This window comes from Thermobia domestica, chromosome 2 (genome assembly GCF_964235325.1).
Source record: "Thermobia domestica chromosome 2, izTheDome1.hap1.1, whole genome shotgun sequence".
NCBI lineage: Eukaryota > Metazoa > Arthropoda > Insecta > Zygentoma > Lepismatidae > Thermobia > Thermobia domestica.
Window position 1 is genome coordinate 78,401,207 of NC_137455.1, and position 13,554 is coordinate 78,414,760.

The following is a 13,554-nucleotide window of genomic DNA, read 5'->3' on the forward strand; positions in this document are numbered from 1 at the left end:
TATTTTATACTCTTGATAATTTCCACATAAAACTGTATGATGGGGAACGCCACATTGAATTTGGGACTAGTTAGCAATGCTCAGGGGCCACCGTGTCCGGACCCCAAAATTTCGAAACTTGACTAACATTTGTAGACTTTCCTAACAAGCTATACTTGTCTAACAGAGAAGTGATTGATGTAGGCTAAATATTTTATTTTACGCCTCATCATGTACTCTTTCTTTTCTTATAAAAATAATCGTTCTATAATTCTTCTAAAAATATAGGTGACAGTAATTAAGAATTACTTATCGTTGTTTCGGATGCAGTATAAGACAGGTTCGGTGTTACGTAGACGCATTGGACCTCCCTCAAATACTTTGGACCCCTCCCAGTTAACATTTCTGGGTGTAGAACTGGCAGTGCTCTTTGTTTTGATGTTTTTTGATTTTTGGCTTCTATTACATGCTGATCCTACATCTGGCGGGTTTCAAGGTTTCCTTTCCAGAACATATGACATTAATAAGCATTGTTTCACCTCATGTGGAAGTATATTGTGTTCATCGTGCATTGCGTAACAACCAAGACGGACGATTTGGAATGTAGCTTTTCCTTTACGCACATGTGTGTGTGTGTTGATGTATGAATATGTGACATTCGGAATTCATATACCAGTATGTCTTTTTTATCAGCTGTTTTGGTTTTTAATAGATTTAATTTTATTGTGTGTGCTTTAATTCTGTAAATAAGTTACAAAATAAAAAAATGCCCAGCTTTCAACTGAGGAAAAACTTGCAATTAAGGCTTAGACAAAACAAGCAAAGGGCAATTCAAGAGAGTGTTCGAAAAAAAATCCAGTTTGAATTTACAGGATATCTTATGGCAGTAATGTTGTTTGCACTAGATACATTTCCTCAATTTATTTTAAATTTTCCTAGATAAACTGTGAATAAAGTGTGTTCAATGTACATTTTTTTATAACACTAATCTCTGCTACGAACTCTCTTCAGTCGACGCTGAAGAGGAATTCGGATCACTGTCAGGGACTGAGTTTGCTAGAATGAATCGTTTGCAATAATCTGGAAAAAAAATATTTAGTGAATCTATAAAGCTTTTGAAATTAATATTAACTGTACCTATGGCATCAACAAAAGACGAAAAGTCTTTTTCCACATTAAAAAGAATTCACACTTTCAAGGAATTGAATGTCCCAAGTTGATTAATCTGGTAAAATGTTCTGCATTTTTTTATTTTTTTAAAAACAGAATTTTATTTAATTTGATATGTCAGATAGCATTTGTATCTAAAACTATGCTGATTAGTCAATGAGTCAACTTTATATCTTCTGTCTCCGATCGTTCGTACTGCAACACCCGACATCACAATCCACCGACTGCCACTGAAACCTAGTATGAATGGTAATGCTAAAGTTTATGTTTTGTGCACTTATCTTTATTTATTTATTTTGGGGTATGTTTAGTACAAGGGGTCCAGAAGCACGTAAAAAACACAAAATTTACAGGAGAAATGAGGGATGCAAGTACTTAGAAGTAACATAACGTAACCAAATCTAACCTAACCTAACATAAACTAACGTAAGCTATCCTGAACTAACCTAAACTATCGTATTAGTAGAAATAAGCGAAATTCTATAATTTTTTAGAAAATTATGCAGGACTTCTACAATAATATAACATAAACTAAACTAACCTAACGTAAACAAAACTAGCCTAACCTAACTTAAACTAACGAACCCTACCCTAAACTAACCGAATTTGAACAGAAATGACCAAAATTGTAACATTTTTTAGAGAAAAGAGCTGGACCCCTTTTGCTAAACATAGGCCTTTATTTTATTTTATTATTATTATTATTTTTTTTTTAAGTATTCTAGTTTTACCATTTCATTTTGAACACGACTAGGGACTTCATTACGTATATGTAATCGTTATACATATGATCACTTTAAATGTAAAGCAATATATTCCTTTCGATTTCTTAATGGTTATCCGGTTTTAAAAGGAAGAAGTAAACGGAACTATCGATTGGAAACCACTTGCGTATCAACACACAAAATACATGATTGAAAGCAGTAAAATTTGCGTTTCTGATTTCATACCTAAATTTCACAAACTTTATGTAATATCTTTTATTACAAACTATAGTTCAAATTTAATGTAGCGTTCACATAAACCGTTATGAATATATCCATCAGTTGATTTTCTGCTGATTCGTTATAAAGGAAAGAAGCTTTTCTGTTGGAATAATTCCTAGGGGTTTTATTTCATTGAATTACGTTCTTCTGGTTTGTGTACCTGGCATCATTTCTAGGAAGTTAGAGTAATTTGTTATGGCGAATTGGACATGGCCGTTTTGCGATGTGTTTATTGTATATTTCTCGTTGTAACGTTCAATATATGTGCAGGTAAGCTTTGGAGAATACCCACGAAGAATATAATAGGCTTAGATATTTTGAAGGTGTTATATGTAAGGCGAACTGGTACTTAAAATGGTATTATTCTTATATAGGTGACTTCCGTATAGCAACCAAATAATCAATGGTGGAATACACAACAAACATGCACAGGTTTGTGCTTATAAATTTCCAAGGATGTTTCTTAAAGATAGCATAATTAAATATTCGGAATTAGAAGAAAGTGTGATTTAGCTAATTGGTAGTGATCTAATCCATATAGATCATTAAGCAGCATGTTTACATGCGAATTCGGTTTTATTTACACATTTGGTACACGGGAGGTGAACCAGAAATCCAGTATTCTTGTGCATGCTAACATAGCGTAAATATGTGTGAAGTATTCACGGCAACTTTATTTTATGGGGAAACTTTCTTAATATACATATAATTTCAGCGTTAATAAGTTCTAGGAGTAAGTGTGATCATCTAATATAGCTAAGTTAACTGTTGGAGTTTGTCTTCCATTTTCTGCTCCTCTTATTGTTCTCGTCAGGTTATGTACCGGATTTATATAGATAATAAAAATTATTGATACTTATGTACTGAATGGAATTCTCAATAGAAAGAGTATTTCACTAACACTGACAGCATAGATTTTCCGATTTAGACGATTCTAGGTGCAGATTGATTGTATTGGTCCATACATAAATTAATGTGACTGTTTCTTCAAACAATCGACTGTTTGTAACTTAGTGAATTTGTTTTGGGGTACTGACTTCCACTTGTCGGTGCACATTCACTTTGCAAAACCTTGTGCAATAAACACGAACCAAATTGTACTAGCTTGCAACTGCAACTTGTACAATGTAACAGTTCGCTGCAGTGGAGTCCCGAAGGGGCGATACGTTGTCATATAATGTTATTTATTGTGCAAATAACAGTAGCCAGCTTGTGCTAGGTTGCCCCTTAAGAGCATGAAAGCAACCAGTTCGTTGCACTGCATGACAAACGGTATAATATTCTTCTTTACTGTCTCCCCAAATTCATCGACAGCTCCGGAACCGGTAGTGTGACTTACAGTGACCAGTTGTAAACGACCTCGTTTAGGCTTATACCTTTCATCGCTGACGCGCCTGCTCCCTACAGACATACCCATCGCTACTGCTCTAGTCTCCCTGCTGCGTTCTCTCTTGGCTCAGATAGCCTTCCTAGTTTTTAGTGACCGTTTAGCACAGCTTGGTTCGTGTTTTATGCAATGTAGTTTTCTGCCATATGTCCATACTGTATTTATACTCATCACCATCTTAAAAGAAAACTTCTGTAGAAGGTTCCAGGACATTTACAGCTGCTCTCAACGGCGCATAGCCGGAGAAGGGGACTGCTTCGAAGGATAGTAAAGAAGGCTCCACTAAGAAGTCTCTACTTCAATATGCAGGATCATTCAGTGCACTTTTTCAGAGGTTGGATACTGAAAATGGCTATGCAAATAATGGAAACACGTAAAGAAAATGTAACTTATTTATTAGTACGGTGTAGGACTAACGTTAACCTCCATAACAGCTATGAATTATTATCAATGGAGACATTTGCCGTAAATAGTTTTCAGAAGAATATTATACCGTTTGTCATGCAGTGCAACGCCCAGTTCTGTCAGCCGGGGGTGGAGGAGAATTCTGAGCCCCAGCAATTAGCGCAGATGTTCAGTAATGCTGAAATTTAGGGATAGAGTGGGCCAATGGAAGCATTGTAGTGTATCTCGATATTGTTCAAGGGCCACGTCAACTCAACACAGTTATCCAGACAGACCTGTTTGGATTTCGATGATTTTGGTACAGTTGTTGGCCTCATAGACCTATGGAAAAATATCAAATTATAGGTCTGTTGTTCGATTGGTTCTGAAGTTATTTAATTTTGAAATTTGAAAATTTCGAGAAAATTGGACGCGTTTTGAAATCTTTAATGAAGTGCAGAGCAAGCAACCAATTAAGATACAGACATGAAGTGGTGGTGTTTAAAAACTCTTTTAATGGACTTTCATATGAGATGCTACTTAATATGGGTTATTTTGAAAAAAAAAAAAAAAAAAAAAATTGGAAATTTTCAAAAAAATTTTTTCAAGAAGTGACATTTTTAAAATTTTGAAAAATTTCTCAAAATAAGTTTATAATGTCTGTTTACACCATCCGAAGTTTTGTTCTAGGATCTCCTTGGGATCAGGAGTTACAGTGCATAACTCTCACACATATTCAGGGAAAAGATGCAAAATATGTACATATTGCTTTAAAAAAAATAGTATAATATTTTCATTTGTATCACTGTCTCTGGTGACACGCCTTGAATTGCTGGAATTTTTCCACAATTTTTTTCACTTCCTTTTCTGATAAATTATATGTTCGACCAGTTGCTGTGACTGCATTGACTGTGCATACCACGGCTGCAGTGGGAATCCACAGTAAATCAGGTGCTGTAGGAAAGGAAAATGAAGGTGATGGTCCTGAAGGCGTGAAGGGTGTAGGAAAGACACTTGTATCATCTGTTGCTCATCTTTGGCCAGAACATAGCTCATCCACCACCTGTCACCGTAGATGGAAGTTACATATCCATTTATATCACTGAAGGAACCTCCTTTCCGTCAGTTGTTACAGAATAGATGGTTGTAATGGTTGAATTGGAAAATAATTTAACATTTACCTTTGTTTCACCCTGTAGAGGTATCAAAGCATGAAATTGTTGTGTACCTGGAATAGGTATAGCTTTATTGTATCGGTTGGCCATTTGTGCTGCAGTTGTAATGTATTCCTCAAGGCCTACATACGTGAAGTCTATATTAGAGATATTCTTGTCAGCCCATTCAAAGCAGGGTTTGCCCAAGTGGGCCCAGCCCGAAAAAACCGGGTTTTTTCGGGTTGGACCCACCTGAAAAAACCCACTTTAAAACCTCCTGGGTTTTTGACCTATTTGTTAGTATATTATTGGTACAACTAAGATGATCACATTGTAAGTCATTTTTATCAGATTTTAGACTTTCCTTGGGCGAATTAGAGGCTTTCACATTAAGGTATAGAACAACATTCAACGTAAGACCTTTATGAAGTTCTGAATGCACTAAATGAATTTAAAAAAAAAAAAAAAAACACCTTAGCTTGAGATAATTATAGAACAAATTAATGTATGGAGTATGCTTATAGCTTATTTCAAGTAAAATAAGCAATTTTTTACTTTAGAAAATATTTTCCGTGAATAGTGTGCTCGTCGACTTGGCGACACCGATGGACATTATCACTCATACGTTTGATGGGTTTAAGGTCATAGGTGCTGGTACTAATAGTACATATGTAAATACATTAGTAAAACTATTAGTAGCCTATTATTTCTTACCTTGATATAAAACACAAGTTGCTTCAACTAAAATTTGGTTTTCCAACAATAACAGTTAAGTTCAGTCATTTGTTGCTACTCTTCATATAAGCATTCTGTAGAAACAACACCAGCAATAGCGTAAAAATTCTTGTCAAATTTAAGAAGCTTAATGCTCGGGGTTCCGAAGACTATGTAACGCTTACTATTTCGAGTGCTGAGTTCAAATTTTCGTACTAGTAAAAGTTTTAATGTACACGCTGTGAAAGAAGTGCTCGGGAAATTTCCGAATTAAACGCAGAAGGATCGGAAATGAATACTTCAACAATAAAACTATTTATTTTACGCTTAAGCCTGCCATACGTTTTGGGGCCCGTGTCCCGCGTCTCCGTAAATTTAGTCGGGACAGGGAAATGTCCCGTATTTTAACTCCGTTCTATTTCTGTTGTCAATATCAGCTTATTCGAAAAGTGAAAAACATCTGACATCGGCTGGGAATCCTGTAATTAGTGAATGAACAGTACGCTGTTACATGTAACGGTTTCGAGGAAGTTATTACACCACCCTGCTCGACTTGATAGCGAGCGAAATTTGCAATGCTACTTTTTCCATTGCACCTGATGGAAACTCAGATACTCTCCTGAAAACTAAACTAAACTTAAAAAAAAAAAAAAAAAAAAAAAAAAAAAAAAAAAAAAACTTTGAGTGTTTCTACATTTACAAACACAGGGAAGATGACCGACCTTTTCTCCAGCAACACATTAGAAAGTCAAGGTTAGTTTAAAGGGACAAATTTTGCCAATAGATGTCACTACAGTCTTCGTATCTCTAGTGTATTTTTTATCTTTTACGAAAATTCACGATTTTTCTTACATATTTCAACCTAGAGACTTCAAATTTTTAGAGAAGGAACTTCATAACCTATCGAAGGCAACAATCCGTGCCGATTTTTTATTTAGAATTTTCTTCATTATTGAAATGGCTTGATTGTTGGAATAGATATCCAAACCTTTAACAATGGAACTGCTTCAACAATAAAGAGAAGTCTAAATAAAAAAATCGGCACGGATTGTTGCCTTTGATAGGTTATGACGTTCCTTCTCTAAAAATTTGAAGTCTCTAGGTTGAAATTTGTAAGAGAAATTCTAAATTTTCGTAAAAGGTAAAAAATACATTAGAGATATACAAAGACTGTAGTGACATCTATCGCCAAAACTTGTCTCTTTAAATCATTTTTAATAAGAATTATAATTTTTTTTCAGAGGCTGGTTTGGTTCAGGTTGTAGAAAAATCTAAATCTGGTCCTGACAATTACACACGACATAAGGAGAAAAATCAGCTTTACATCAGATTAAACTGAGAACGTAATTTTGGCAAATACAGCCATGTAAATAAGTATTGCTAAACGCGCGAAGAGTATTGAAGGTAGATTGTACCACTGATTTAAATAATTTGCATATTGTTTTCCTGTAAAGAATTTTATAACACATCTTAAGTTTTTAGGCATCTTCAGTCTGTACAATTAATTGCAAGGTACGAACAGAGAAAAGCAGCTGCTGCTTAGTGAACTTTCGCCTATTATATTCATAAAAACAATAAAATTAAATAAAGTGACATCTTTTAGTTTTAGTCTCACGGTTATGCCTGCTATGCTCAAGGTGACGGTGATTATGAGAAATAAATGAAATGACGGAATGAAGAAAGTGGGAGGAAACGTGAGAATTCCGAGAAAACCCACGCACAAGGTGTTTGTCCACCACAAAGCTCGCTTGGCGCGAGCTGGGATCCAACTAGAAACCCCATGCACTAGAGGCGAATGCTCTATCACTGAGTCACCGCGGCCTATTATACTTTTGTTCATAACCAGACTACAGTTCATTGCATTGTGTTGGAAGGTTGAGGGGGATATGAGGTGTCCCCTATTCTCATGGAGAAAATATGGCAGGTTTATTTACGCTGGAAGATGTTAATTTCATATAAGACATTTTAAAACATTTATTTATTTCATAGACATGAATTGTATCTTTGTTTTAAATTAATAGACCCCATATTTGGCGAACGTCAGTCAGGCTTCTGGAAGACTTGATCTACATTTGTTCGTTTGTCTGCCGAGCTCCTTCATGGCTATGCGGTTAGTGTACGCGTCTTCGGCGTGGGTCCCGGGTTTGCTTTCCGGACGGAGCTCATGTAGTTCGGATTCCACGTTAATCAGTAGGTCCTGTCTCATAGCCTCGCTGCTCAAAGGGACATTAAGCACAACATCAAATCAACTCGTTTGTCTATCTCTACCACACACACTGCAGGGTTCAGCTTTCGGCCTTTTAAGTTAAAATTTTTAGAGTACAAGCACGAGACACTCTGAATTTCCTGTATAGATTTTGGCGGCATACCAACGTAAAATATCAAAATGGCGGCCATTTTTTTCAAAACAGCAGTGAGTAGAAAATTGTTCCAAGTTGTGACAATGACAATCTTGAAATAGAAATCATATTTTAACACTTTTACCCCAAAGCAGGGTGGAAAAAAATCATGATTTTTTTTTAAAAAATCATTTTTGTTGATTTTTTTGATTTAAATCGATTTTTTTGATTTAAATCAAATCTTTCTCCTCGTATAATGCAAGTCGCGAACTGAAGAAAAAGCATTACGAATTAGTATTAAATGCTAATTATGCCATTTAAGTAAAAGTATTGGGGTTGAATTTTGAATTATCCCCAATCGTTAACCTATATCAATCCCAAACAATGTTTCTTAACCCTTTTAAATTATGGCTCCTTTTAAACGTAAATTATAGACTTTCAGTCAAGCAGCTACAGCATCATCCCTATTTATCCTAGGATCATGGTACAATCCGCGGCAAAAAACCTGCAACATGAGGATGTAAGTTTATTGTGAAACTACGCCTAACAGCACAGGGAATGAACATAATGTCTAAGTGGAACGAATCACACCAGGATAAACTTCGGCCTCCTCCCGTGCACACTTATTTTGGAGCAAAAGACTTCGTCATTTCACAATAAACTTATATGCTCATGTTGCAGGTTTTTTGCCGCGGATTGTACATACATCACTCTCTTCAGAATGGAACAACTTTTGAAACGGTAACATTACATTTCCCTATCATGTCTCTGAAGCGGGAAATTTTGAGAGTAATCGGCTTTTTTTTTATACTTTTTTTTAAAAAAATTTGATCCCCTCTGGATTCCCCTGTGTTAACGCACAGATCTCAAAATCAACTGGGAAATACTAAGGGGTGTACTAAGCGTGTGTACAAAGTTTCAACTTCTATCTTGAGTAGTAAGGGTGAGGAAATTATTTAACAATGAGCTAAGAACATTCCCACGATGACCCGGATGTAATATAAAAATTTTCTCAGACATCCCTATTTATCCTAGGATCATGATTTGTTCATTATTCTCGTAAGAATAAAACAAATTTTCAAACGGGTCCCTTCAAATGTCCCCATCATGTATCTGGGGCGGGTAAATCATGAAAAAAGGAATTTTCTGTTAAAAATATATTTTTGTTTTAAATTACCTTTGTGGACCCTTCCCCTGTTTTAAAGCAGAGATCTGAAACGAATCTGAAAAATACTGAGGGGTGCACTGAGTAAATGTGCAAAATTTCAATCTTGTAGGTGCAAAAGTAAGCCCGCGAAAAATAATATTCCCCAAATACCCCAGATTCCCGTATAAAACAGGATCTCAGATAACAGTTTCCTGAGACATCCCTATTTATCCTAGGAGCATAGTGCCCATCATTTTCTTCAGAATAGAACAGCCTTTGAAACCGTACCATTCATATGTCTCCATCTGAGGCGGGAAAATCACGAAAAAATCTGTTTTTGTTAAAAATATTCTTTTTTTAATCATTTTTGCCCCTCTGGACCCCGCTGTTTCCACACAGAGATCTGAAAACATCTAAAAATTATTAAGGGGTGCACTGAACGAGTGTGCAAAATTTCAGTCTTCTGAATGCAAAATATAACCCGCCAAATAATAATAATAATAATACGCATAACAAAAAATATCATCTTTTTAAATTCATGACGTCATCACACACTATGCCTCAACGCAGAAAGGCGTGAAAGCATATGTAACGTGTTCTAGAATGCCTCCAGTCTTGAAGAAAACGAAGTAAAAAGCCTTATTGGTACTTTTTAATAGAATAATGAAGATTCTACCCTATCACCTAAAAATATAATATAATTTAAATATAATAATTTAATTATATAATGTAAAAGGTTAAGCATTAAGGAAAAAGTACAGTAACGTTTATCAAAATGACATTTTTTTCACAAAAGTTACTTATATTTGGCAGGGGCCTATTTAAAAAAAAAAAAAAAAAAACAGAACTAGCTTGCAGCATGAAATACATAAATTTCTCCTAAAGTTATAAAACAAAAAACAAAAATGGAGAGTGGATAGGACCCATCTAAATACACCCTATTATCTAGGAACAAACAGACACACACAAGAAAGAATTTTCGTCTTAAATGTCGATAGTGATTTCCCCGTTTGAATAGTTAACGATCTTAAAACCCAAACCCAATGTTACGAAAAGAAGGAAGCAGGATTGCTCCGTTACCTGTCCAAAACGGGATTTTCCCTAATCATCCTCTGCATGACATTTGTTTTCATACTATACTGTATATTTGAGTCTCATTGTATTATGATTATTAATTTCCATAATCGAAATAACAAAACAGAAACGGGATTTTACTTATTTTCACTTTAAATTAATTTATTTCGGAATTCGATTTAAATCAATGATTTTTATTAAAAAAATCAAGTGATTTAAATCTTGATTTAAATCGTGATTTAAATCAGGCTGATTTAAATCAATCCACCCTGCCCCAAAGACATTGAAATATTTCGAAAAAACCCGAATAAACCCATATGGGCCCAGGTGGGTTGGGCTTTTTCAAACCCTGATTCAAAGAGTTACCTGGGAGTTGCAATTTCGTCTTCATATGGCCTTTGAAGGCTTGCCCTAGCTGCCAGTCTTTTAACTGTTACCCCAAGCCCATCACATTTGCCCTTTCCATGAGCTGTGGCTGCAAAATGACATTCAGCTTCAACTCCGAAATCTTCTTTATGATGACACAGGTTGGTATTATTATTTACACTGGGCAGCCGACCCATCTGGAAAACAGTACATTTTTCTAGGAAATGATTCAAACGTTGATTTTAGGAACTGAATCAATTTTGTCTGGAATAGGTAAACAGCAGTAGTTTTATGGTGGAGGCAATCTGATACTTCCTCCTCCTTCCTTCAAATTACTCAGAAAAGAACTCTGTTGTTTAGCGATGAAGTCATGACGAAGTAGCCTTTCACAAAATAGGTCCACAAATTCGAGAAGTAGCAGGCTACAGAAGCTGGACTACAAACCATCAACTGTAGACAGTCCTTGTATTTAGTTATCTTACCGCTAGTACTTGATTTCATTCTGCTGTTTTCTATCATGAGTTTTACATTTTGATGTGTGGTACACACACAGACTGAATGTGTACCAGCAAAAACTTTTTTTTTTTTTTTTTTTTTTTTTTGGCCTCAATTCCGCAAATTTGGATAAACCCACTTTCAGTGGGAACTTTTCTTTGAACAGTTTGTAGGTTTCCTGTAAATTACAATTGAAGTGCCTCTGTTCTATTTGAATAAGGTAAATCACAAACATCTGTATCTTCCTGACTGCTGCCTGGTAGATGAGAAACGGTATCTTGATCTTTCAAATTGGAAAGTTTCTTCCTGCAACTATCACACACTTTAGAATTGTCACTTGTTCCTGGCATCAAGGCACACATCCACTGGGTCACAGGTCTCAATCCTTTCCTAATGTGTGAATGGTTAGGTTAGTTAAATGGGTTAAAACAATTCAAAATCTGTCTCTTGTCAGAAAGATCCGTTCTGCAGATTTGTAATACAGAACTCACTGGGACTAATCACTGAACACAATGCATTCACATGGATCAACTACTCTCTTTCAGATCTGGATCTCCACTTCAGTGTTGCCAGGTCCCCAGCTCGAAAAGTCGCTGCTGTGCCGTCAAAATTCCGCTATTTTCCGCTACATTATAAAATTAAACTTAAATGAACGCTGTTAACAAAACTGCAAAAAATTCACATATTAATAATAGGCCTAAATTCTAAATGGAAAGCCCTGATTTAGTGCTTCACTAAATTTTATGAATTAAAAAAAAATAATAATTTCAGTTTACTTGAATAAATCACTCACGGTCAATACTTATCATTCTTTTATTATCATGTTCTTTATTAACATATTAGCATTGTGTAACACAGGCAATAGCCAGCCCAAAACTGTAGGGAGAAGCCGGGCCCGATCCAACCATATTATACTTTATCACTATATTATAGTCCATTTGCAAGCGTACTTTGGAAATTTTAGGGGGACCGGCTCCCTGATTACGGGCCTGGTGTAACATCAGTTGTAAACATTTTTCTTTTAAAAATAGAAGAAATGAATGAAAAGAGATACATATGTTTCATTCGTTACTGCATACAATAACTTCTAAATAATTAATAATGTCACTTAATAATTAATAATTAATCTTACAATAATGTCACTTGACAACAAATTAAACAAAGATTAGCGTGCAATTAATATTGATACATATAACAAATATAAAATTTATAAAATGTTTCATTGCCATTACCTTCAAGAAAGAACATTTATTTTTTTTTTTTAAATTTCTCTCCCTTTGAAACTACTGTAAAATACTATTTAACTGTATAAAAAATTCTATACTTTTGTCTCAACAGTACTTCTACCATACAAGTGGACCCTCTCTCCCCAAAAATATACTCTGATTAAACCTGGACAAGCATTAAATGCACAAGATAGATTTCACCTTATGCTGAGTCGTTTTGACGTATAATTTACGCTATACTAAAGGCCTCACTACTGCAGGAAACATTTTACTCGAACTGTTTAGTATTACACGTGTCAGAACAACTCTGCATAAGTCCCGAATTGATTAAATTTTGTCACATATTTTCTAACCTAACATAAATATTTTGTAACCTAATTTGTTAACTTCTTTCAAGCTGTGAGGGGAAATTGGAGGTTCAAAGATAGGTTTTCAAAAGTCGCTACATTTTCCGTATTTTTAGTCCGTCGCCGCTTTGTTGCCAGGGCAACGAAAAGTCGCTATGCGTAGCGGAATTCCGCTATGGTAGGTAACACTGCTCCACTGACTAATTACAGTGGAGTACAATTGGAAGAAGCAGTTCATAGTCAGGTGCAGACATGCATAAACTTGTCCAGACTTACAGTGGTAAGACTTGTCATTGGAAATTCTGCAAAGAAAGAAACTTAAGTCTTAAGCAGTGGCGGTGATTGGACGTTAAAAATGTGGGTGGAAGGGGAGAGGGCAAGGCATGATCTGAATATTTGTATATCAATGTTAGTTTTTCCTGGTTGTTTCTAACACTTTGTTTGGCGAAAAGTTATATAACTCATAGGATACTGTCTTTTTCAGTTAAAATACATAGTGTATTTCATATTTTATTAAGTAAATTGACAAGAGCAACGCAAGTACGTACTAACCCTTTGTATTCTTAAACAACGAAGGTGTAAGAAGAGATTTAATTCCTTCCTCATGAACATCTTAAAATTCTGCCTCGAAAATTGTGTGATCAGATTATTTAATAGGTCTAATAATTTTCAAAGCAAATAAATAGAAAAGATAATATTAATCATAGTAATGAACAATGAGGCTTGTTTTAGAGAAGTTATATTGAAACTGGGAATTCATAAACAACTTATACTTTTAATTCCACA

At 35.2% G+C, this 13,554-nt stretch overlaps 1 protein-coding gene across 1 annotated transcript in view; it reads left to right on the top strand.

Moving 5' to 3' along the window:
- Positions 1-2,269: 2,269 nt before the first annotated feature.
- The window catches only part of sax (type I BMP receptor saxophone), a 45,472-nt gene continuing 34,187 nt past the window's right edge, over positions 2,270-13,554 (top strand). The window contains exon 1 of the mRNA XM_081742416.1: positions 2,270-2,405. Within this exon, the coding sequence (XP_081598542.1) occupies positions 2,345-2,405 (61 nt within the window). The 5' untranslated portion in view covers positions 2,270-2,344. The remainder of the gene's footprint in view (positions 2,406-13,554) is intronic.